This window comes from Zonotrichia leucophrys, chromosome 15, assembly GCF_028769735.1.
Source record: "Zonotrichia leucophrys gambelii isolate GWCS_2022_RI chromosome 15, RI_Zleu_2.0, whole genome shotgun sequence".
In the NCBI taxonomy this organism is placed as follows: Eukaryota; Metazoa; Chordata; class Aves; order Passeriformes; family Passerellidae; genus Zonotrichia; species Zonotrichia leucophrys.
Genome location: NC_088185.1, coordinates 11,033,580 through 11,057,917, shown reverse-complemented (window position 1 = coordinate 11,057,917; position 24,338 = coordinate 11,033,580). Strand labels below are relative to the sequence as shown.

Genomic DNA, 24,338 nt, shown 5'->3' with positions numbered 1-24,338 from the left:
TAAAATCAGCCTGACTTCTGGCATGTTTATTGGTAAATCCTTTTTTTTGAAAGACATTCAAACAAGGATAATATGCCAGTCTGCTAAACCAATTATCCAAGCTCTGCGTGCAACAAATATTCTGGGACAGTTTTATGCTAAAAAAGTGTTTGAAGAAGTATCTCTTTATAAAAAGAAGCATCTCTTTCAGAAAACACCTTTTTTTATAAGCCATACACACCTGGAACTGAGAAAAGCCAGACAGACAAGGAAGATTAAGCCACTGATGCAAACTGATAGAACAATCAAGTAATAAACCCCTCATCTCCACTGCTCTACCGCAGAAAAATAACATTAAAATATGGAGAAGTTTAGGAATTGTTGTAGGGTCACTGCAGATATGCTCTTTTGACTGCATCCATAAAGTTTAAGAACTAAAATTTAAAAACAATCCTACACAATTCTGTATTATGACGCTGCCATTCAGGCTCAGCTCTGGGGCTTGGGCTCCTGGCACAGCATTGTGTGACATAAATGCCAACCCTGAGTCAAGGGAGCACATCCAAAGGAGCAGCAAGGAGGAATGTTTGTCACCTGCTGAACAAGGACAGGGAGCAGCAGGACACTAAACATCTGCTGAAAGAAAAATCCTTTGAGGATACATTAGAGGATTTAGACAGCAATGGCTCCATCATTCTTTCTGGAAGGTGCATTTGTCATCTGCCCAGTTTCGGCTGTTTGGATGGCCTGGAAAGGCCCGGGGTGGCCTTGGGGCAGCCGCGTTTCAAAGGACGAGAAGAGGCTTCAGTTCTTTTCTCGGTCTCGGTGTTTATTAATTGTTTATCTAAAAGATTTTCTCTCGGCCCGACAGAGCTCTGCTCAGCAGCCAGCCATGAGCACACTCCCCTCCCCTCCGGGCGGTCACCTATCTTTATACCCAAAGTTGTGTATACAATATTTATCATTTTTCCCCAATACCTTTCACCCTTATTGCCCAGTGCACTTTTAGTAACAACCAATCTCAAAGTGCCACCATCACCACAGAAGATGGAGGAGAGAAGAAGAAGAAGGACAGGACACGCCCCAATTCCTCCATCTTGCTTCTCTAAACCCCCTGTACAGAAATCCTAAACCTGTGTCTCACCTCTAATTAACAATCCCTTCACCATTCACCCCGGTGAAACCCTCCTGTCCTCATACAGGTGTCGTCTCCCGTGTAGGATCAAAGCCCAGCCACCAGACACTGCTGGCAACATTCCAGGACTCCCGAGCCCCCCAAGGGTGGTCTCGGTGGCTCGGCACCTCAGTCCTGAGGTGCTGAGATCCCACAGTCATCATCTGACACTTTCAATTTTAAAAACTTATTTCTCCCACCAGAAATGCCCCATGCCCTAATCAGAGCTGGATGACACAGATACCACTTCAGCACTGAATTTTAAGAACAGTGGAGGTATTTTATGTCCAGGATTTATTACCATAGAAAACCTGTTGGTTTCCCAGATGGACTTTTGGATATTCATGTCATTTCCCTATTGTTCAGAGGATAATCATCTTCATAATAGAGAAAACAGTAGAATTATAAAACCATTTGTCAAGCTGTTCCAGAAAACTCTGGTCAGTTCTTAATGAGCATGCCCTAGAATCCTTTGTGTAAGGCCAGCTGAGAAGGCACCTTGGAAAAGCTCTCAGTGGAAAAAAGGTTATAATTTCTCTAAAATCTTCACATTAAGTAGAACCTGCAACTAACTGAAATCATACCATCTGTAAAACCCACGTTCAGAATCATTTTCCACTAAATCTCTAACTAATCACTCCCAATTACCTTCCATTCAAGAACGATGCTGGCTACTTTGGAGCACAAAACCTCAAAACATGGGACAGGGCTCCTCAGCAAAAATAGTACGGCATAAATGTTAAAATCATATTATTTATTCATCTTTCTGCCTCTAGTGCAAAATTGAAAACTAATTTATGCCATCTTTAACCTGATAATGATTCTTATAAGTGGGATAAAAAATTATTAAAAAAACCAAGATTTTTTTCAGAGTTTTATGGATGGGAAGGACTTCAGATACCAAGCAATAAAGCAATCTACCAGCAGGGCCTGTAAATTCAATACATAATCATGTAGAGTTTATCTTGTAACTCATCTTCTCTTTGCTGGCCAGCTGCACCTCACTTGACACTGCCCTGCTGGGTGACTGATGCCCTTTCAGCAGGAGCTCTTATTGAGCTGTGTCAACTTCAAAAAGTGACAGAGTGGTGTTACAGATTGGGGATGAATTATTCATGAGAATAATTATATTGATGAGGGAGAATGATTGAAAAATCAAACTGGGGAAAGCCAGACATTTTTCTTCTCTATTTCTTAGCTGTACAGTGCCTCACTTCTCTCTGATATTATTGTACCTGTACATTGAGCAATACAATAAATTGCATATAAAACTGATTTCTAAATAAATAGGAAAGTCAGCTTCATGAGTCAGAAAGCAAGATATCATCCAGGATCTATTTACCAATAAAGGAAACAATTGAGAATGTGCAGTATTAATAAAGAAAATTCATACTAATAAAAATTAGCAATTTCCTCATAGCAAATAATGAATGCAAAGAGCACAGAAATACAGAAGTATTAATCAGGAAAGCAAAATACAAAGAATTAAAATCTGAAGCCTGGTTTTGCTCATATTAAAATCAGTGGTAACAATATTTTAATTCATTTTGTTGTTTGAAAACTACTATCAATAAAATGAAATCAACATCTATGATATAATCTGTTGGAATCCTGTACAATTTCCCAATACTTTCTCTTCAGTAAAACAAATATTTCAACTATTAAGCTCCATGTATGATGATATAAATAGAAGGATTTTCATCCATATCTAGTTTTATATTTTACAGGACTCTATTAAGCCACTACACCCATCCAAGCCAGGAGCAGACAGGTTTCCCAGGCAAGTTCTTGCCCACTGGCTCATCTTTTAGCACATGGGGACAGCCTGTCCTGCTCCTGTGCCTTTAAAATTTCCTTTCCTTGTCGGTTTTCGGCTGTTTGGAGGGCCTGGAAAGGCCCGGGGTGGCCTTGGGCAGCCCGCGTATCAAAGGACGAGAAGAGGCTTCAGTTCTTTTCTCGGTCTCGGTGTTTATTAATTGTTTATCTAAAAGATTTTCTCTCGGCCCGACAGAGCTCTGCTCAGCAGCCAGCCATGAGCACACTGTACTGTCCTCCGGACAGCCACCTATCTTTATACCCATTGTTACGTGTACAATATTTATCATTTTTCCCCAATACCATTTATTCTTATTGCCTGGTGCACTTTTAGTAATGACCAATCCCAAAGTGCCACCATCACCATAGAAGATGGAGGAGAAGAAGAAGAAGAAGAAGGACAGGACACGCCCCAATTCCTCCATCTTACTTCTCTAAACCCCCCTGTACAGAAATCCTAAACCCTGTGTCTCACCCTCTAATTAACTAATCCCTTCACCATTCACCCCGGTGAAACCCTCCTGTCCTCATACAGGTGTCGTCTCCTGTGTAGGATCAAAGTCCAGCCACCAGACACTTCTGGAACATTCCAGGACTCCCGAGCCCCCCAAGGGTGGTCTCGGTGGCTCAGCACCTCAGGACTGAGGTGCTGAGATCCCACATTTCCTGGCCTCAGGACTGTCCCCTCAAGGGACAGCCAGTCTCCTGAACAGGCCCAGTGCAGGGTGTCAGTTCTGCTGAGCTCCCTCCTGGCTTCCTGAGAGTTCCAAACTCACGTTGTGGTTGCTGTGCCAGGGCAGCCTGCAAGCAGGACATCACCCACCCGCTCTCCTGCTCCTCCTGGTCACCCATTGCAGCCCTCCAGTGGTGCCAGTCATCCCAGCACATTTCTGGGATGGCAGCTGTGGCATTTTCCCTGCTGTGCACTGCCTTCCAGCTCCCTGCTTTGTTGCCCATGCTGTGGCTGTTGGTGCAGGTGCACTTTAGTTGAGCTGGGCACTCTTCCTACTCATGACCATTCTCAGGCTTTTCCATGGTTTCTGACACATCAATAACCTTTGTGTCTCTGCTGCCACCTGCATCAGCATTAGCTGCCAGAGCAAAGTTGGTGCAGCCTCTTTCCTAAAGCAACGTGTTTAGAAACTTAGAATCCATCCAGAGGGTGAGAAGTGTTGATATCATCTCTCATTAGAGAGAATTAAACCCCCCACTATTTCAAGTCAGTATTTATCTGACCTAACTTCCAGCCAGTTGTTCTTTGCCTTTCTCTGTTAGATTACATATTTCGTGAAATATTGAGCATTTTTTGCTCCTTCAGGTATTTATTCACTAAGCAGGTACTTCACTTTTTTTTAGCTCTACAAAACTAATTAACCTTTTGAAACCTTTGGAAATGCTCTAAATCTCAGTCTGGATTGCTGGACAGCAATGACAGCCACATGCTCTGCAGAGCACTGCCTCCAGGACATTTTAGGCACAGCCACAAAGCATTTACTCTTGTCAACTTTCATTTTATTTTTTTAACATATCCTTAACCTCCTTTGTTAACCTCTCACATTTCCAATTCAGTTGGATTTTTTTTCCTTTTTCCATGTGTGGGTTATTGAGGGGTTATTTCTTTCTAATTCCTGCTTTGATTTTATCTCTGAAGAGCAGCAAAGGCACTCAGCAAGCTCATTTGGAGCCATCCCTCTCTGCAGCACTGCCAGGAGGATGCACACTATCAGTACAGGCTTTATAAAAATTAGTGTACTCTGACAAGCCCAGTGACATCCCTCATCAGTATTACCAGGGTGCTACTGCAGAAACATTTACACCAGCAGAATTCCAACGGATCTGGGGAAATAGCAGTGGAAATAAGCTCAGTGGGAAGGCTCAGGCTGCTGGAAGCACTGGGAGCTTTGCAGGACCAGGCTGCAGCCATTGTCAGCAGCTGTGACAGCCAGGGCTGTGCTGGCAGGGAAAGAGCAGAGGGAGAGAACACCAGGTGGGGCACTGAGGGGCCTGGCTGGCCTGGAGGAGGTGCAGCACATCTGAAACACCACCATGGCCTGCTACAAAATCCGTTTGGGCACAAGCTTCCTCCTCAAAAATGAGAGACTGAAGGATTCCTCCTTCTCATTTTATGCTAAATTGCCTTAAACTCTTATGTCGGGTTTCTGCGGCTGTTTGAAGGGCCTAGAAAGGCCCGGAGTGGCCTTGGGCAGCCCGCGTATCGAAGGACGAGAAGAGGCTTCAGTTCTTCTTTCGGTTTTTATGTTTATTAATTGTTTATCTAAAAGATGTTCTTTCAGCCGAACAGAGCTCTGCTCAGCAGTCAGCCATGAGCACACTGTGCTGCCCTCCGGACAGCCACCTATCTTTATACCCATTGTTACGTGTACAATATTTATCATTTTTCCCCAATACCATTTATTCTTATTGCTGGGTGCACTTTCAGTAATAACCAATCTAAAAGTGCCACCATCACCAAAGAAGATGGAGGAGAAGAAGAAGAAGAAGAAGGACAGGACACACCCCAATTCCTCCATCTTACTTCTCTAAACCCCCCTGTACAGAAATCCTAAACCCTGTGTCTCACCCTCTAATTAACTAATCCCTTCACCATTCACCCCGGTGAAACCCTCCTATCCTCATACAGGTGTCGTCTCCTGTGTAGGATCAAAGTCCAGCCACCAGACACTTCTGGAACATTCCAGGACTCCCGAGCCCCCCAAGGTGGTCTCGGTGGCTCAGCACCTCAGGACTGAGATCCTGAGATCCGACACTCTTATCAACAGTTTATTATTACTGATGGGAAATGGCTGGGAGCTGGTTCCTATTAGCAAAGTGAAATCTGGCCAGTCAGTAAATCCTGAGAAAAAGTACACAGAGAGTAAGTGGACAATGTATTTGGAAAACAAGTTGTCTCAATCAGCTTAATAATGGAAAGAAAGGACAGTATCAAGCTTAAATATCTAAAAAAAATAAGTGACAGGAGTTAGAGAGCTGAATTAATTGGAGTAGAGGAGTTATTCATTGTCTGCTAATTTTGAAGTATAATCAGGGGACACTGTCATTGGTTGACAAGTTAAAAGTTTAACTGAGCGTATTAATAGCTTTCAAAAAATGCATTTTGATGCTCAGAAATCTTTCCCAAGATACAGGCATACGTATTCAGTCTTGGCAGCACACAATAAAAAAAAAAAAAAGCAGTAAAAGTGCAGCAACAAGGGCAAATTACTGAATCTCTGCAAGTGTATAGGATCTGTTTAATGCCCAAGCTTATTTAAAACCTTAGTTAATGACAGCAGGAGTAACTATAGTAACAGATAACACTACATTAATACATGCCATGGACACAGGCCAGCTTTAAGACAACAATATTGCAGAATTAGAATTAATTTCAGCTGTATGCCAAGGCACAGAGATTTTTTAAAATTCATGTAAGTAATTCAATTCAGGGATTTTGCAGAATTGACAGAGAGTAGTCACTAATGATCCTTACAAAGGAAACAAGCAAAATGAGTTTCAAGTTGGGTTTTGCATACACAGAATATTTTATCTGCAAAAAAACAAGGAACAAAGAAAGTTATATCTGAAAAGGCTCTAGTCTAGATTCAAACTGCCCCATGAGAATATTTCTAGGTATGTTTTGGTGAGAAAATATTTGGATTTACAAAACTCTGCAGCTTAAATAAAACTGACCACCTCTTGCAACAGCCTATAACAAATATCTGTATTTTCAGTGAGGGCCTAGAATGGCTCCTTTTAGCACTGCTCAGCCAGTGTTGCACTGACTGGTATGAAAGGTTATTAGGATGATTACCCTGTAAGGATGTAAGTGTAAAGGCATGAGACAAACTTAATAGTCAATTTTGAAAAAGAGAACATGAAGAATCCTGCAGCCCTCCAAGAACAAGAATGCTCAGGGACCAGTCCATGGCCAAAGCTGGCCTGACAAGGTTGTTGATTTGACCTGCAGTTCTAAATTACTGACTTGTAATAATGGGAGAAAGTTCTGAGAAATCCACCACCACCACCACTCACTCTGAAGCTGTATTAACAGCAAGGATCCTCCTTTGTTCCAGCATTTCTGCTGGTTTTTGAGGCTAATTGGACTGCACTACTCTGTCCAGGGTTGGCATACCACAGAGAGTTGTTACAGCTTCTACACCTACAAAAATAACCCAAAGTAGCTGGAGCTGTTTTTCTAGACCAGGATGGAATTTTCCTTTTTTTTTTTTCATGTTGGCACATTTCTACTCACTGTGATTGTTAAGTAGACAACATAAAGAATTATGAGAGATGATATCAACACTTCTCTACCCACTAGATGGATTCCAAGTTTCTAAACTCAAACCACATTATTATTTTTGTGGCATTGGACTTCAGTGGGATCTTGACCCCTTACAATGCAGTCAAGTGAATTACATCTGTATGATCAATATTTCTCATCTGTCTTTTAAAAGTTGCTCAGTTTATTGTTATGGTTGCATTAAAAGCTACACATTTTCATCACAAAGAAGTAAAACTGATTGCCTGAACTATGCCACTCTACTTCACACACATTAAATTCCAGAGAATCTAATTAACTTCTGAAGATTAAACCCCTACATGTCCAAGAAGCAGATTTTCCAGAAGGCTAGGCCAGGCTTGTCACATGTGCCTCAAATTATGTGGCATTCCTTTCTGTTCAAGGGATTCTTTGAGGGCAAGTTTACAGCTTGCTTTTAAGGCCACAATTTGCAATAAGTCATGTAGAGAGCTGCACATGATGACAATTTGCTGTCACAAAACCTTGTGTTGCCCTGGTGTATTCCTCTTCTAACTCCTTGCTTGCTCTAACCAGCTCTCCAATTTCACTTGGGTCTTTCCTGTACAATACATTTGAGATGTTCATGGCTTTCCAGCCCCATTGAGAGAGCAGAGACATTCAGTTCTTTCCTTCACAAACTGATTCTTTATCCAATTGACATTACCCAGTGTGTATGATCAGCTCCTCTGCCTGTCAGGGCTGTGCCTTTCTGACTCATTGCAATTCCCCAGTGCTTGACAGGTGCCTTGTGTTCATGTGTACTACACTGCTGCCTGCTTTAACCCTGCAGTGCCAGAGCAAGCTTTACTGCCTCTACACTGCAGGCATTCCTGGAATTCTGCTGGGTTTTGTTTGGGTTTTTTTTCCTTCTTTTATAGTTTGAAGAGCAGCAGCATTACTGGATCACTGAGATTTTAAGTTCTGTTTATTCATCTGTCAGTACCCATGTCTTTCCACCTAAGAACTATTCTGAGCCTGAAGTTTATAGGATATTTAGGAGCATTCTGCCTCTCCTGATGCCTCAATGTTTTACTTACCTTAGTGCTGTGAAGCTTGGAATTCATTTAAAAATCACAGCCAAACACCTTGCCCAGTCCAGGACTTTTGAATACAGGCAGTCACAGAGACCAAAACCAGGAGTTACATCATCTCCCAGGCATTTGGCAGGGGGGATTTTAGCCAATGCCTGCTGTTACCTAGTCAGAAATTCAGCCATCTAATTCAGATGTAAGTCTGACAACTAGCCCTGGATAGCAAAGCAGGCAAACACTGCCCAGTAGGGCCATTACTTCTGTGTCATGGTTTTCCAAAACAGGTAAAGTCTTGCTGGTTTTGCCCCTGTGCATTTCTTCTACTGCTCTACAGTGACAGAAATATTTATCTGTAGGTTTAAATACAGGCTTGTCTTAGGGATTAGTCTATTGACATGAAATAGATAAGCCTCACAGCAAAGCTTCCCAGGCTTTTACAATCTGATACCAGCATCTTCCTGCAATCATGCAGTGCCATTAGAATGACTCTATTTTATGTGTTCCATGGTGTGGCACATTATCATAGTTATTACTTTTTTTTTTCCCAATTAATTTAGTGAACATACAGACAGAATTATTTGCTTATAAAGTTACTGTTAGCATCTGAAGTTACATAGAATGTAAAGTCCAGGGTATGGCAACAAATCCAAAATATGAAAAATTGCTGTCCCATGTGTTCTATGTGAGAATATTCACATAAAAAATATACAATTATAATGAACAATGTAAACAAAAATAAATCTCCAGACCTGAAAGAATATCTAGTAAAAAACCTGCAAATTGGCAGCTGATCAATCATTTCCTGTTATGTATATTCATTATTTTACTGCTGTTTACATATTTTAGAAGGTACATGCTTGATACAAGTCTTGAGGCTGGAATTGTGATGCATTACTATATAAAGTTAAACTTGGGTAAGGGACTATATATATATATTGCTTTGTTAAGTGCAAAATGCTAGAATTTCATTGGCAGTGCTGAAGGATTACACACATGAGTACTGAAGTCATCTAGGCTTTGCTCCCACACAAACTTCACTATGAAAAGTCTTGAAATGGAAAAGCTTCATGAAAAAATGTAACAGTGTGGGTCAATCTTTTTCGAGGATTCCCAAGTGATTTAGTTTGTCAGAAAAACGTTTCCTGGCATCATCTTTTACCACTGGTAATAACAGGTGCTAGAAGAGCTATGGGTACACAGATCACAATTTCCCCTCTGTCCTAACTGTTAGTATTAGCATTGCAGAAAAAGAGCTGCATGCCAGAAAGGATTTTTAATACCCTGAATTACTGAAAAAGCTGAACTGTCAGGAAAGGCAAATAAGCCCCTTAAGTATTTGGCCTCAGGGAGAAAAAAAAAAAAAAAAAAAAAAAAAAAAAAAAAAAAAAAAAAAGAGGAAGAAAAAAATGTTACCAATGTTGTTTACTTGATAAAAAAAATTCCCGGCAGAAACAGGATTTCTGTTCAAAATTCATATAATTAACATATGACAGAAGGCTTCCCAGTTATTATTATTAGATAATTTAGAGGTTTGAATACAGGCAGTCACAGAGACCAAAACCCAGCAATTAGTGTTGCATGAGGCTTACTCCAACCTGAATTATTTGCTGCAGCATTCTGACTTTTTCATCTCCATCTTCGTTTTAACACGATACTAAAAAAAAAGCCTCAAAACCCCTAAAATTTAATTTTTATATTCATTTTCAGTGGCTGTAAGGAAGGGAATAAAAAATTACTTATTACCTGCAAGCAGTTTGTCTCTAACATCCATATTTATATTATTACTGAACCAGTGCCATTTCTAGACCTGCACTACCTTTACTTTGGTATCTCCTGCACCATGTGAATCCCTTGTGACCACTGACCTCAGGAATTCTCAGGCACACACTCCTGTTTCACTCAGTTCATGATGTACTTTATTATTGCACCTTTGAAGTGCTTCTCTGTCCCAAAGCCTGTTGCAGCTACAGGCTGGGAAATCAAACCATCCATAAGAATGTCCAGCAGGACAGAGCTGGACAGGTGGGACACTCCCAGAGAAACCAAGAATCCTTTCCATGGCAACAGGCAGCAGCAGTGACTTCTGAGAGTTCAGATCATTTGGTATTCTCTAGCACACATTGATTTAAAGAGAAATTGAAATAAAGATGAAACACTTAGATATTAAGGGGTAGTGCCTTCAAAGTGCAGGATGCAACATGTAAGAAGGCAAAAAAATTATTACTTGATAATGTAACATTATCAAAGGCCAGAGATGGCATCTTAATATGTAATAAAAGATACAATGGGTCAATCAGCTGCTAAGGAGTGTGAAAAACAAGACAAGTCATTTATTTGACATAATAGAGAAGAAATCAGCATGGGATATAAAAACTTAAGGCAGCCTTCTCAGAGTGCTGGTCAGGAATAATAATCATACAATAAATCAATGGCAAGCCAAAGGTATTTTACAATTTTGTAACTGTGTCAGAAGAAGAGGCAGCTGTTATGTGGTTGAGTCATGCTAACTAGCTAGGGTGCATGGAATGATTAAGATATATTTATTAGATTAGGTAGGGGAAAAACCTCCCAAGATATTGTAGAAATGAAAACACAGATCACATTTCCAAATAACCCTAGATAAGCAGGAAAAATATTGTTACAGAGTGACAGAGCATCCAAGGTGAAGGAAAAAAGTGAACTGTAATTCTTCATTTATCTTTCTCTTTAGTAAATAGCTAAACATCACATATGTTCAACAAACAAGCAAAAATATTGGTTTGTCCAGGTCCACTCAGGTGATTTTGTTCCTAGGAGGGATGTTACTCAGAATAAAGCATAGCAGGAGAAAGACAAAAACCCCTGAAAAAGTCAGCCTTCCCCTTCTGTTATTTGTTTTCAGGCAGGATAAATTTAACTTAGTCACTTAAGGTGTCACACAAAGGAAAAGTTGTCCAGGCAGCCGATAGTTCAGGCATTATTTCTGTTCTCCTGTTCTGCTCTCTGGTGTCACTACAGCGATCTCACCCTCAGCAGCCTTCACGACTCAGCTATAATCAGAACCCACAGGGTGCAGAACTGCTCTCCCCCCCATTTTTTACCAGATCTGTCAATCATTGTTTTAACGCGTCTTCAATAACGACAGAGTTCATGCAGAGCACTTCTCCACTTCTGTCAACAGGATCACAGAAGTTTTCATATTCATACAGATCATTTGCTCAACTTTCACAGTTTATAAATCAGCCAGATTCTTACATGCTCTCTCAAGCAGTAAGTTATGTTTGGCAGTAGCCTGGTTTTATTTAGCAGTTCTTTTCACCACAGATACTACACCAGGAAGCATTTTACACTCTGCATCTCCATCATTTGTAGGGCTTTTCTCATGAGTGGCAGTCTCAGTGTTGCAGCTCCAGTAATGTACCAATGTAGGTACTATTGTTGGTCTTGTATGGACCAATGCTCATAAGGATTTTTCAGGGTATATTGATTTTTTTTCCCCTTTCAGGTAGTTATTTTTGATTTTTAAATCTGAACAGTAAGGCAGAAAAAGTCAAAAAAATTGCAAGAAACACCAAGTCAGGGTCTAGTATAAAATGCTTTTCCTAATATGTCTGAAAATGAGGAGAAATAATTAGTGGCAATGTTTCTCTCATGTCAAGAGGAGGTTACTAAACAAAAAGCAGATACAGAAATCTGTTACAATAAGAAGGCACTAATGCCAAAACAAGAATCTCCAGATAATGAAGGATAAGTCCACACACAGGACAGTGGAATGGCTCATCAGAATAGTACAAAGAAGAAAATAGAAATGCTGTTTATAAACAGTAAAGTCACTACAGAAGATAAGAATAGGGAAATATTATATATGTGATAAGCTACACCAACAAAAAAGGGCCATCATGCATTCCTACCCACAAACTCCCTTCTCTTAAACAGCATGTTTTACAAGGCTGTCAAAAAAAAAAAATCAAGTAAAACCCCTGTGAAGCTTAATTCAGGCACTTTGAAAGTCACAGCAAACATACATTTGTGTATCTGTAAGCATTCATCTATTTCCCATGGCTACTGTATTTGCATGCTGTGAAAACCAGAAGCTAACAACATTAAAGACCATTAAAGGGGAATGGCTGTTCTTTGGACAAGGCAAATTAGCCATTTACCCAGAAACAGTCAAAGAAAATTTTAAATATAAAAATGTCATATTAATTAAAACCATGTTTAATTAATTTTAAAAATTAATTTCATCCCAAACTCCTATTGAAAATCCTGCAGAAAAAAGGGGGAGGAAACTGTTACTTACTATTATTTTACCTTTGACATTTCCCAGGAGCTTCATGGTGTGCAAATGAACCATCCCTGTACACCAGGATGCCACTGCTGCCTACCTTTCTAAGTGGTGCTTGAAGTAACAGTTAACCATGTAAACTTTTAGCTAAAGGCACCAAAAAAACTAAAACTTGGCTGACATGTGAAAAGCGCCTCCATTTCCCAAAAGTAACATTAAATAACTAACTCTGTCCAAATAAAGGAACCAAAGCTTCTGGGTTTTCCTAATGATTGGGGATTACTGCCTTGGGAGGGAGAGAAGGAGGGGGAGATAAAAGACCAAATATTGATGGAGGAGAAAGGAAAGGAGGAAAGAGAACAAGGAGCAGAAGGTGCACTTACTGTTTGGTTATCTTCATACAGCTTCAAGTCATACCCACTCAGCTCCACACAGAAAATTATTGCTGTAACCCCCTCGAAACAGTGGATCCACTTTTTGCGTTCAGATCTCTGTCCACCCACATCCACCATTTTGAAAGTCAGCTCTTTGAAGGTGAACTTATTTTCTACAATCCCTGTGGTCATGTCCCGAGAGCGCAGAATATCTTCCACCGTGGGGATGTAGTCCAGGGCGGCGATGCGCTCCAGGTCGTTCAGGTAGTAGGCAGCGTTATCCTCCAGGTGGTACTCGTTGGAGCGGCAAAAGCACTCCTGCACGCCAGGGTCTGCCCACAGCCTCTTCATCACCCCCAGCAGCTCGGGGGTGATCTCCCCTTTGCTCTCAGCTGGGCCTGTCAGGGCAAAAAGCTGCACTGCATCGTACGCTCTGTCAGGATTGTGGAATTCTATCTTGAGCGTGGCCAGAGCCCGAATGATACGTGTGAGAGAGTCAATTGCATTATAGATAATCAGGGGTTTGTATTCCTTACAGGCCTCCAAGTTAAAGCCACCGCTGTGAATGATTTTCATCTGCTTTACGATAGTGCTCTTCCCAGAGTTGCTGGTGCCCAGGAGGAGGAGTTTTATCTCCCTCCGCTGTCGCTGGCTTTCAGAGCGCAGGTGGCGGTCAATCCTTCGCGACCGCCGCGCCGCCTCTTTCTCCTCCGAGCTTTGCCGACATCCCATGGTACAGCAGGCAGGGACAGAAGGGAAGGGTGCAGACTGGCTCACTCTCTTGGCTTCTCTCAGAAAGATCTGTGCTGTCTTTCAGTCCTCGTGCCAGGTACACCCGAATGGAATAGAGGTCACTACCCAGTACCTGATGGTCCCCGATGCCTACAGCCACCTAATTGAGTCCCAGCAAGGGTGCAAACCCATGGAGGTGTGCAGCCACAGAAATAGTCTCTTCAGCAGATCTCATGGCACTCCCCTTTCTGGTGCGTGAACTGTGGCACATTCCTGTTAGTGACGGGGCACTTCCCTTTGCCACAGTTTGTCTAGAACCATCAAACACCCATTTCTGTTCTGCATAATGATTTGGCTGCCTTCTGTCCAAAGGTAAGGAGCTGCACTTTCGCCTTCTCTGCTCTAGCCTTTTCTTCTGATCGTGTTCTCTGGTTGCTGTGGTGATGCTGCAAGATAAAGCTGAAGCTCTTTTCACTGGTACTGTACTTGTTTTGTTTCTCTTCCCCCACTTCAGCTGATCCAGTTCAGCTCTGTAAATCTGTGCTTTCCACCTGCCAAACAATGGGAAAATAAATGAATGAGAGACTCTGCTTTCTTGCAGCAAGCCACTCACTTTTTCTTCCACTTCTAGACTTCTAAACCTTTTATTATGCCAAATGGAAAATACAGATGGAAAAAAAAAACATAAAGAAAAGCAAATATCTGAAGTTATAGTAAAAGCATAGGGACAGCTGAAACTTGCAAACGAAGAAAATGTGGTTTCTGAACAATAGTAAAGCAAACCTCCCTTTCAGCCTTCTGTGTTTTATTATCTAAACCTACATGAAAACAAACAGTGCTGAGCTGTGCCCCAGTTTCTCCCTCAGCAAGAGCTTATGGCAGTACTTCTCCTGCAGTTCTGTTCTGACTGGTTTGTCTGAAGTAGAAAATGAAAACTCACTATTACTTTTCCCAATCTCTCTGTTTGTATCAATATCTTGTACTCAGACAGATGTCCTCCTGAGTTCTATTTCATCTTATCTATCTCCACTGAACATTTAAATAACTAAATTAAGAAGCAAAATATGCTGATTAACTTTGCTTCATGAATTTGAGAAAGGAAGAGTTACTGATCCTTGTAACAGCTCTTCCCCTTGGAGAACAGTATTGTTAAACACAGTACCTGCTGCATCTTGCTTAATCAATAAAGAGATGCAAACTTTGTCAGCTTTCCACGGCCAAGCTAAGTGGTTTTGAGTCTCCTCTCTTTCCATTTCAATACAGGAAAATTCTGAGCTACAGTAAAAGAGACCAGTGACTACAGGGTGAATTTTTCATACAAGAAGCACATGAAACACCATCCCAAGCAAGGGCAGAGAGCTTTTCAGTGACTGTTAGAGCAATTACTCTTTCCCAGCTTAGAGTTTAAGCCTGCTAGCTGGAGCTCTGCAGAAGGCAGCAGCAGGAAGCAGTTACTCTGGCAGAGGGAAAACACATTACTAACAGCTGACTGGTGATCATTTGCCTCTCTTCTAGGAAGGGCTTGCTGCTCCCACTAAGCTCTGAGCACAGTGGGCAGCGGAATCACAGATGTCACAGCTTCCTCCCCAAGAGCTGCCCCAGCACACCTTGGCTCCTCTCCTGCTGCCTGCCTATTGGGCCTGCAGGCTCCTCACTGAGTGCTCTGCAAACCAAAGTACACACCCTGAGATCCTTACAGAAACTTGCAGTCTAGTAAAGAAAACTTTCTACTACACTCTAATAAAACTAAGTCTCCTAATACCATTTTCAAAGTTGCCCTACAAGCCTTTAGAAGTTTTCCTGCTTGAACTTATCAATATTTAAAAGTAGATGTGACAATAAATTAAAATACATGTTAAAGAGAATGATTCCACACTACCAGGAGAGAGACAGAATGTTCCAAGCCACATGTTGAGCCTCAAGCTATTGTGAGAAAAGTATAACTACAACTACTTGCAACCTTGTGTGCTTGACTTTCTAACTAACCATATTCTAATGGTTTTTAGAATACGGTTAGAATTATATTCTAAACTATCCAGTCACTACAGAGAGTCACCTCTCCATAGCAGTTTGAAATGCTTGTCTCTTATCTTTGCCTGTAGGGACCACAGTGCTTGAACAGCCAGGCACTTTAAGCATTCTGGATATTTTAAATGTGAAGACATTCAAATCCTTTGCCCCAAGAGCAATGCATGTATTGCTCTTACCTGGTCTGAAATTCTACAAGAGAGTCTTAATATCAGCTATGTTTATCATACTTCTCTTTGTATGGCAGGACATTAGCTCACAAAGAACAGATTAATCAGTGAAAAATTAAGACTAGTGTACACATTAATAGAATTGTAATGAGCACAACTTTACTTACTCTGAAGATGTGGAAAGGAAAACCCTCCCAAGTGAGGAGTTACACTTTCTTCAAATAAGTCACTTTTTCCAATAATCACAGAAAATGAAAAATTAGAATTGAGGAAGCTGTTCCTTAATGAATAACCTTCTGGCCATGCAGAGAGAATGAAATTTCTGTATTAGATATCAGGCCAGATTCTGATTTTACTTATATAAAAATCAGAGCTGTTTCCACTAATCTCACTTATTCTGACACCTTCAGGACATTCAAACTGGATCTCCTTTAAATCCTCATCATCACAGGCCTCATTTCCATGTCATTGATAAAACCACTTGCTGAATTCTTTATGACATTTTCTATGTATTGTGGTGTGTACAGGTGAAGGATTTTGCAAGAAACACACATGAGACTCCCTCTCTTTATTCTCCCTGTCCCATCCTGAACACAAGAGTCTTCCTAGCAATGAGCAGCAAGAGGGCACCTACTCCTGCCAAAAGGCACCAGTCTGAGGAGCAATGTGGAGATTTTAAGACTATATAAGACAAGCAGATCTTTTTTAAACTTCATGTTGTTTCTCAAACACTTATGACAAATGGTTGGGTAGAAAGACTCTCTCAGGAATAATCCTTTGTTTTCATTCAGCTCCTACATTCTGTAGAGTATTTCCTGTTGCATATTTCCACAACACATCCAGATGCATCATTCATATTCCACAGCGTTTTACAGATCAACTATTTCATTTGCCATTCATTAATATGTTTAACATCAAAAAAAGGTAAAGTAGGTTCTCCTTATTGTAGGAAAGACCAGGAGTATGTAAATACATATTAGTTTTGCACTCTTGAATTCCTTTTTTTGTTTGTTTTTTAATTCTTGTCATTCTTATTGCTTACATTGGATATCACTATTTCAAGCAGTAACACAATGAGGTGATTATATTATTGCTTTGCAAAGCAGAGTAGTACATTCATACATTCTATTTTCAAATAGGCACTACAGTAAGAAAGTTTGGTGTATTTGAGTAAGTTTTCCCATATACAGTGAAAAAAAAAATCTCTCATGTTCACAATCAATACTTTTTAAAATTCAGGAAACTTCACAAACTATTACATGACTGCAGTTTGCTGCCCTGGCTACATACAGATGAACTTCTTACCAGGTTTACTTTTCCTTGGAATACACTCAGAAAATAAGGCAGTCTAGAATTTGTTGGGTTCTTAAAATCAGATTTCATATTAAACATGTAAGTGTTTTATGGCTGTAAGTTTCTAATTAGGTAAGTGTATTTTCAGTTACTCTAGCGGAAAGCCGCGTTGCTTCCTTTCACTTGCACACTTGTCTAAAGTTTGTTTAAAAAAATCTTATTATTCAAATGACCAGATGATACTGTATCTGTGTGTCTAAACTAACATGTTTGCCTTCTCCTGACAACTGAAGACTCAGAACATTAAGAAAACATGGGGTTTTTTAGGTCTGATGATATAGATGGGCTATTTTGTCATCACTAGAATGGGTAGCTTTTCCCACAAGATAAGAGTAACATGCCCCAAATCCTGACCTAACTGTGATCTATTGCCACTATCAAAAGAGGAGTGAATGCTACCAGTTCCTGGAGTGGGAAAGCCACCTGAAGAAAATTCTGCACTGGTTGCTATGTTAAAGTGTTGAAGCCCATTACGCTGAGCAGCTGTTTAGTGCTACCATGTTCTGACCACCCACTTGTGGCCAATAAAACCAAACATTATTGTTGGTTTCATATCTAGGCTTGCTCTTTGCCCCTATCCATCACTCCTGGCTTGTGCTGACTGATCTCTGTGTGTGCAATATAAACACTTCTCCCTTTTCCAGCATGTTCCTTCCCTAGTTATGGCAGCAGAGGGAGAAGAGGCACAGGGAAGGAGAATGACACACCACCAGAATTCAGTTGTAAACACTTCCATAAGGAAAGATCCAAGTATTGTCTCTGGATTCATTAACCACTGACACATCACCGTGGAACAGTCACAGACCCTGCCTGGGAAGATGCATCCCCCATGATCCTGTAGAAAGCAGTGACTCCTGAGCTGAGAACAAAACCAGTGGCTGTGACTGTCACAGCACAGAGATTGCACACAGCATGCTGCTGGCAGCGGGAATTCCAGCTGGAGATGTAGGCACAAAGCTGTATTATCCCTCAAATGCAAGTGAGCTGATAATTTAGCTTCATGACCACCAGCCCACTCACACACATAAAAAGCTTTTACACCCATGTAAAAGCAAACTCAAGCAAATCTAGCAAGAAGTGGCACAGAACTCATATAAGACAAGTGTAAGCCAAGCTACTGTAATCAGTTTCTAGTGATTATACACATCCACTGAGAATTTCTGTACTTTAACAAAACCTTATTTCTGCATGTTTTAACTTTCAATCATTTTTATACTATTAATGAAAGAGAAGAAGACACAAGGGAGTGTGATATATTAGGACATACTCAAGGCATTTACTGAGGAAGAAATCAAGTGTTCTACTAAGCAGGTTTTTTTGAGAGAGAGAGAAAAATAAAGGAACTGAGGCTCACAAGAAATGGGGAAATTGGTCCAGATTTTTGGATCTGGGAAGCATCCAGGAAAGAGTCTCAGACATGCATGCTGTAGAAATACAAGGTTGAAATAACTCCACAGAAATTAATTGACTGTTTAATGTATGAAGATTTAAGTCCATTTATAGCAGAAGTTATTTTAAAACTGTGGCCATAGATATTACTGACATTCTCTTTATACAATCACCGAAACCTGAAAGACAAGGAAGTATGTTCAATTTATGATAAAACTTTCAATTACACATTAAGGCACTATAATCCCACCCAAAACAAAGGATGGGCCAGATGTAGTTGATGGACAAGCAAACAGCAGAGAAAGCTGATGTATCTGAGGTTTATTTTTTGCAGCAGTTGTGTATTCTGTTAGTCAGAGGAGTGAAGGAAGAAGTGTCATTATTTAATTAGCTGAGAGTTTGACTGGACACTACCAAATTCTGCCCCTTTTTGCCGTGGGGTTTCTTTGTGATGTCAATTAACTCCCTTAAGCACATCTTTTCAAAGATCATTTCTGCTTGTCCATTTCTTAGATACCAAATTTGAGATCCTGTTTGTAACAAAGAAATGCAAGGGTTTTCAAGTATAATCACCCTCTAAATATTTAAATATTGAATAAATAATCTTTTTTTACTTGATCTATCTTGATCTCTATTTGAGAAATAGGACTTATCCTCTATACCAACTCCTCAAGATAGAGCCAAGAAATAATTAATGTCTGTGCAAAGGATACCAAAATGAGAGGAATAGCAAAGTGAGTCAAGAAATGCAAATTCATGGCACAGGACCTCAGCCACAGTAAACAACACCAAATGACAGAAGCTGCTGTGTCAGGATGGGATTGTTACAATAAAGGTTGTCAAAGGTGAAAGGACATAGTATAAATGATTGAAAGTTAAAACCTGCAGAAATAAGGTTTTGTTAAAGTACAGAAATTCTTGGTGGATGTGTATAATCATTAGAAACTGATTATAATGATTAAAAAAAATTAATTCAGAACTCAGTCCAAGGCAGGGGATGAGAAGGGCCCTGATCAGAACTGCTGCCATACCATGAGCTCCTCAGTGTCACCAGCACTGATGGTCACCAGCCCCAGCTGTTTCAGCACCCTTGCAGGAAGAACAACTGGTGGGTCCATTAGGTTCTCATCTGCTGATTCCCACTGAGATTTTATAGAAATACTCAGATTTGTGGCACAAAATCTGAGCTCAACTAATAGAATTGCCACCTAGGGATACCATTCTGTGATACATGGCAGAAGGAACTTTTACCTGGAGATAATGGAGAACCCAAAGAAAATTACTGTGTAGGCATAGACCTAGCAGTGTATGATCAAATGTGCCTGACATGGGATATTATTATATTCATTAGCTTAAACATCTTTGTCTATTGTTTGGAAAATATCCAACAAACTTTAGCAGTACCACAACACAAGTTATGCTGGTCAGGGATATCCACCACTATATTATCACCCAGCTAAAATTTAGCATACAGGCTTCAGCTGAGTCTATCACTCAGCCAAAATTTAGCATACAGGCTTCATCCAAAATTTAGGGAAACCTACAAATTTTAGTGAAAACATAGTATTTCTTATAGACCAAACATTCAACAAACATCTACAGGTTATTTTTCTTTTAACTGTGCCCACCCCACTTAACATAAATCCTGTGAAGCATTAATACCTAAAATACATAGTAGTTATTTAAATTATGACCTGTTTTAGCAACAGTACATCACCCAGGCAAAATTTAGCATACAGGCTTCATCCAAAATTTAGGGAAACCTACAAATTTTAGTGAAAACATAGTATTTCTTATAAACCAAGCATTCAACAAACATCTGTTGGTTATTTTTCTTTTAACTGTGCACACCCCACTTACTAGAGGAAGTTGGAAACATAAATCCTGTGAAGCATTAATACCTAAAATATTTATTTAAATTATGACCTGTTTTGCAACATCCACAAACCATGGTGAGATGGAGAAGCAGCACCAGCACAAGCAGACATGAGGCTGACTGACTGACCCTTGACTGGAGGCAGGCACAGCACAGCTCTGCTCTGAGCTGCATGGCCAAAGCCCAGGGCAGAGGCAGGGGCTGCACAGGGACTTGCTGTGCTTCACAAAAATTATTATTGTTCTTTTGGGTTTTTTTGTTGGCCTCCCTCTTTCCACCTGCAATTAACAAATTCGCCTTTCTTTACTGGCTTCTCTTACTTTACTTCGAGAATTTTACATTAGGTCAACCAACATAATGGTCAAAGTTCTCAGACAGTGGAGAGAAGTAGAAGGTGCACAAAAAGAATAAAACAAACCCAGAAAAATAGACAAAAAATTCACAGGCTCTACAACAGTGGCTGCTTTTGAGGTGACCTTTACACTGGCATCAAAAAGCACCACAAGAACAAGGATATTACAGTGGGTCTAGCAGTGGGTGTGCAGGAAATCCTGGCTGCTCGACAAGGGTGAGAAGAAACAACACACACAGCAGCTGCTTTAGGGACATCCAAACATCAGACCCATTTAAAGGTGTGCAATAAAGCAGCAAACAAAATGCAGCAGCCACTCAGTGTTTGTAAGCACTCCAGTGATGACAGCAGTGGAGGTTGTGTCTTCATTAGTGGGACCCAAAGCCTTATGTGGTGATTCAAGAGCTAAGGCTCACTATCACAGCATTGCTATTTCATCAATCTTACAGGGCTAAGGAGAGCATTTTATAACATTTTTTTAAAAGCACTAGTAAACATTAAATTTTTTTATGAATGTAATGGCAAATTTCCCATCATTCATACAACCTTGTTGCACACAATACCTTATGAAAGATAAGGGAATTTTGGTAGTTTGAGCAAAGAAATTTTAAGAGGGATTTGTAACAGGAGAATAGTATGGCCTTGTAAAAGGAAGTTTCTCTTCCTGTGCCTTAAAGGTGACATAATAAAGCACAACCATGCTTGCTTTAGCTGTTCCAGTGACAGGCATGAGCTATGGGAATCTCTGCAGTGAGAACATGAGAGTCTGGTACAGATAACAGTGTCCTGAAGGCAGGAGGTTTGTGTAATGCAATAGAGAAAAGCAGCCAGGGAAGATTCAAAGATTGAAGCTCAAGGCCAAGCAAGAGGGAAGGAGGAGATGCTCCAGCAAATGGGAATCCTGGAAACAACAGATGAGTTTTATGTGTGATGATGCACAAAAAGCATCTTGGAGACAGAAATGCATCACAACTGTTCTGCTGGTTTTAAAGGAAAGAACTGGAGGAAAGGCAAAGATTAAGGCAAGGAATGAGAGAATAAAGTCACTGAAGCTAGGTAAGATTTCTTGGGTAAATTGAACGGTATATTCACAGGAAGCCAGAAATCCTGTATCCATAAAAAAGAAGGAAGAGATAGCAATAGAGGAAGGAAAGATGAGGCGAGAAGAGCAGATGGGCACATCTTACTATATCATACTGGCATAGGATCAGCAGAAATCTGCACACAGGAAAAAAAAAAAGAAAAGAGGGAAAGGATTGACTCAGAATCTGTAAAGATGGGTCTGCACATATGGAATTTAATTACACTAGGAGAAAAAAAAAAAAGGGGGAGAATAAATCCAGGGTGTTCACAGTGGAAGAAATTGCCTAGATCATCAGACTTCCATCAGAATGGTTTTGCTAGAGAAAGGACATTGTTGGGAGTGATCAGGACTGGAAACCTGGTAAGAATAGACTTACAGGGAAAGGCAGAGAGGTTTTGGAATGAGAAGAGCAAAATACAGGAACCATTTTAGTAGAAGTAATAAACACTGAATTCATGGGAAGGCTGGGGGAAAGCAGGGGAGGACTGGCAATGTGATGGTTAAAGCTGGAAACTAAGCAACAGAGAATGAGTAATGTTTCACAGAGAACAAATCAGAACCACCTCAGTGAATGAAAAAACAGAAAAACAGACATAGGTTGAATGAGTATGCAGGAGCAGTAAGTTCCCAACATGAGAAAAAGTCAAAAAAGGATTATAGAAGATTCACATGAATCATAAGGGAGTTCAGAGTCAGCAGCTCAATGAAAGCATGAGAGGATAGAGCAGCAAGGTGCAGAGAAAACATTGAAGAGTTGGTTGAAATGGAAGAGAGGAAAGCACTACAGTGGAAGAATAAAGCCAATAGTTCTCATGATGGGAAGGACAAGAAAACTTCAGCGCTTTTGTCAGGTATTAACCTCACAACAAGACAGAATCATGGACTAAAATGCTGTTCCTAATACAATAAAAGAAAGGAAGAGAGTGTTGTCAATATCAGCACAAAATGCAGGGCTATCATCAGGGATTAATGGGGTAGGTAGGGTAGAGAGTATTTTCCACACCTAGGTCACACATAAAATTAACCATATGAACTATGTCAGAAGGTATCTACATCAGAACTGTGGATTTTATAAGTTTCTTCTTAACAGGTCAAATTAAACATTATTTTATCTGCAAAAAGGAGATGAGAAATGGAAGAAGTATTAGACTGCAGTCCAGGGCCAAAAAAATAAATCCCAAGAGGCTAAAGAGAATCCACGATGTTCTCAGCAGTGTGACTCATGGGAGAGGACTTGGATGCTACCAAGCACAGATTACAGCTGCAGCCTACGCCTGGTCTCATTCTGCTTCTCTTTTGAAATTCAGGAGCTTTGACAGTCGTACACTCCTGCTGCCTGCAAGAGCTTCAGCAGGTACATCTCAGACTGCCGAGCTGTTGTTGGAGCCACTCTCTAATTTAAAGGACCTTTTTTATAAATGAATATGAAGGACATTACCCATGTTCTGGTTTTGATATGAACTTGCTTTGTGCCAAACACAGATATATGTTACTTCACAGAAAATTACTCTGCAACCAGAAACATTTAAGTACAATATTGTACAACGGCCAACAAGCTAAGCCATCATTTTGCCAGCTAGATAAAGTTCTGTAGAGACCTATAGAAACTAAGTTCTTTTTCACTCAAAGAGAAGTAAAAAGACCTTGGTATCTGATGCATCAACTTCTTTAGCTCCTATTTTTCCTTCACTGACACCTCCCCCTGAACAAAACCAAAACAAAACCCCACCACCGATAAAACCAAAACATAACCACCACCACCACAGAAAGAACCTAACATCCTTTGGAGGTTTAGCAGCCACGAGGGTTTCTCTTCAGTCTCTCCCATCAATTCTCTCCCCCTGGAGGGGTGATCACAGCAAACTCACAGCCCAGCTGCAGTTGCTGCAGTTCCACACCCACCAGCACACGCACAGGGATCCCAGGCACTCCCTGCCGCCTCCCAACTCCCGACTGACTCTAAGCAGCTTATGCTGAACCCACAATGAATACTAAAGGACACTGGTGGTTAAATTCCTTTCATCAGACTTTTAAAGAACTCTTTCAATAAGCAAGTTGGTCATGGATAGAGATGCAGGTTGCAGATTTGAAGAGGATGAAGGCCTGATTTATCCAAAAAGTGAAACTAAAGGTGCAGTGCAAACATCTCTAGCAATAGTCTCAGTGTGCTTTTCACCACTTGTGCTCTGAAGAGTTTAAGCTCCTTAGATAATGTTAGGTCCTTCGTCTTATTCAACCTTGCTTTTCTACTGAGATGAAAAATGTTTCTATGTGGCACTAAATGAGAATGTAAAATGAGTTGGAGGAACTTAAGTCAGTATGGTGAATTGGCACCCTATGATAAGTGACACTTCGGAGTAAGGGCATTCATAGTTCTTCCTCAGCAGAAACAGTGACAGTATTTATTAAGAGAAAATAAG

The 24,338-nt window shown here is 40.5% G+C and overlaps 2 protein-coding genes across 2 annotated transcripts in view; one reads left to right on the top strand and one right to left on the bottom strand.

The window, feature by feature from the left end:
• Positions 1-24,338, top strand: part of RSPH14 (radial spoke head 14 homolog) — a 76,797-nt gene that overhangs the window by 25,074 nt on the left and 27,385 nt on the right. The gene's annotated exons all lie outside the window — the stretch shown is intronic.
• The window catches only part of GNAZ (G protein subunit alpha z), a 54,736-nt gene that overhangs the window by 19,491 nt on the left and 10,907 nt on the right, over positions 1-24,338 (bottom strand). The window contains exon 2 of the mRNA XM_064727129.1: positions 12,944-14,217. Within this exon, the coding sequence (XP_064583199.1) occupies positions 12,944-13,666 (723 nt within the window). The 5' untranslated portion in view covers positions 13,667-14,217. The remainder of the gene's footprint in view (positions 1-12,943; positions 14,218-24,338) is intronic.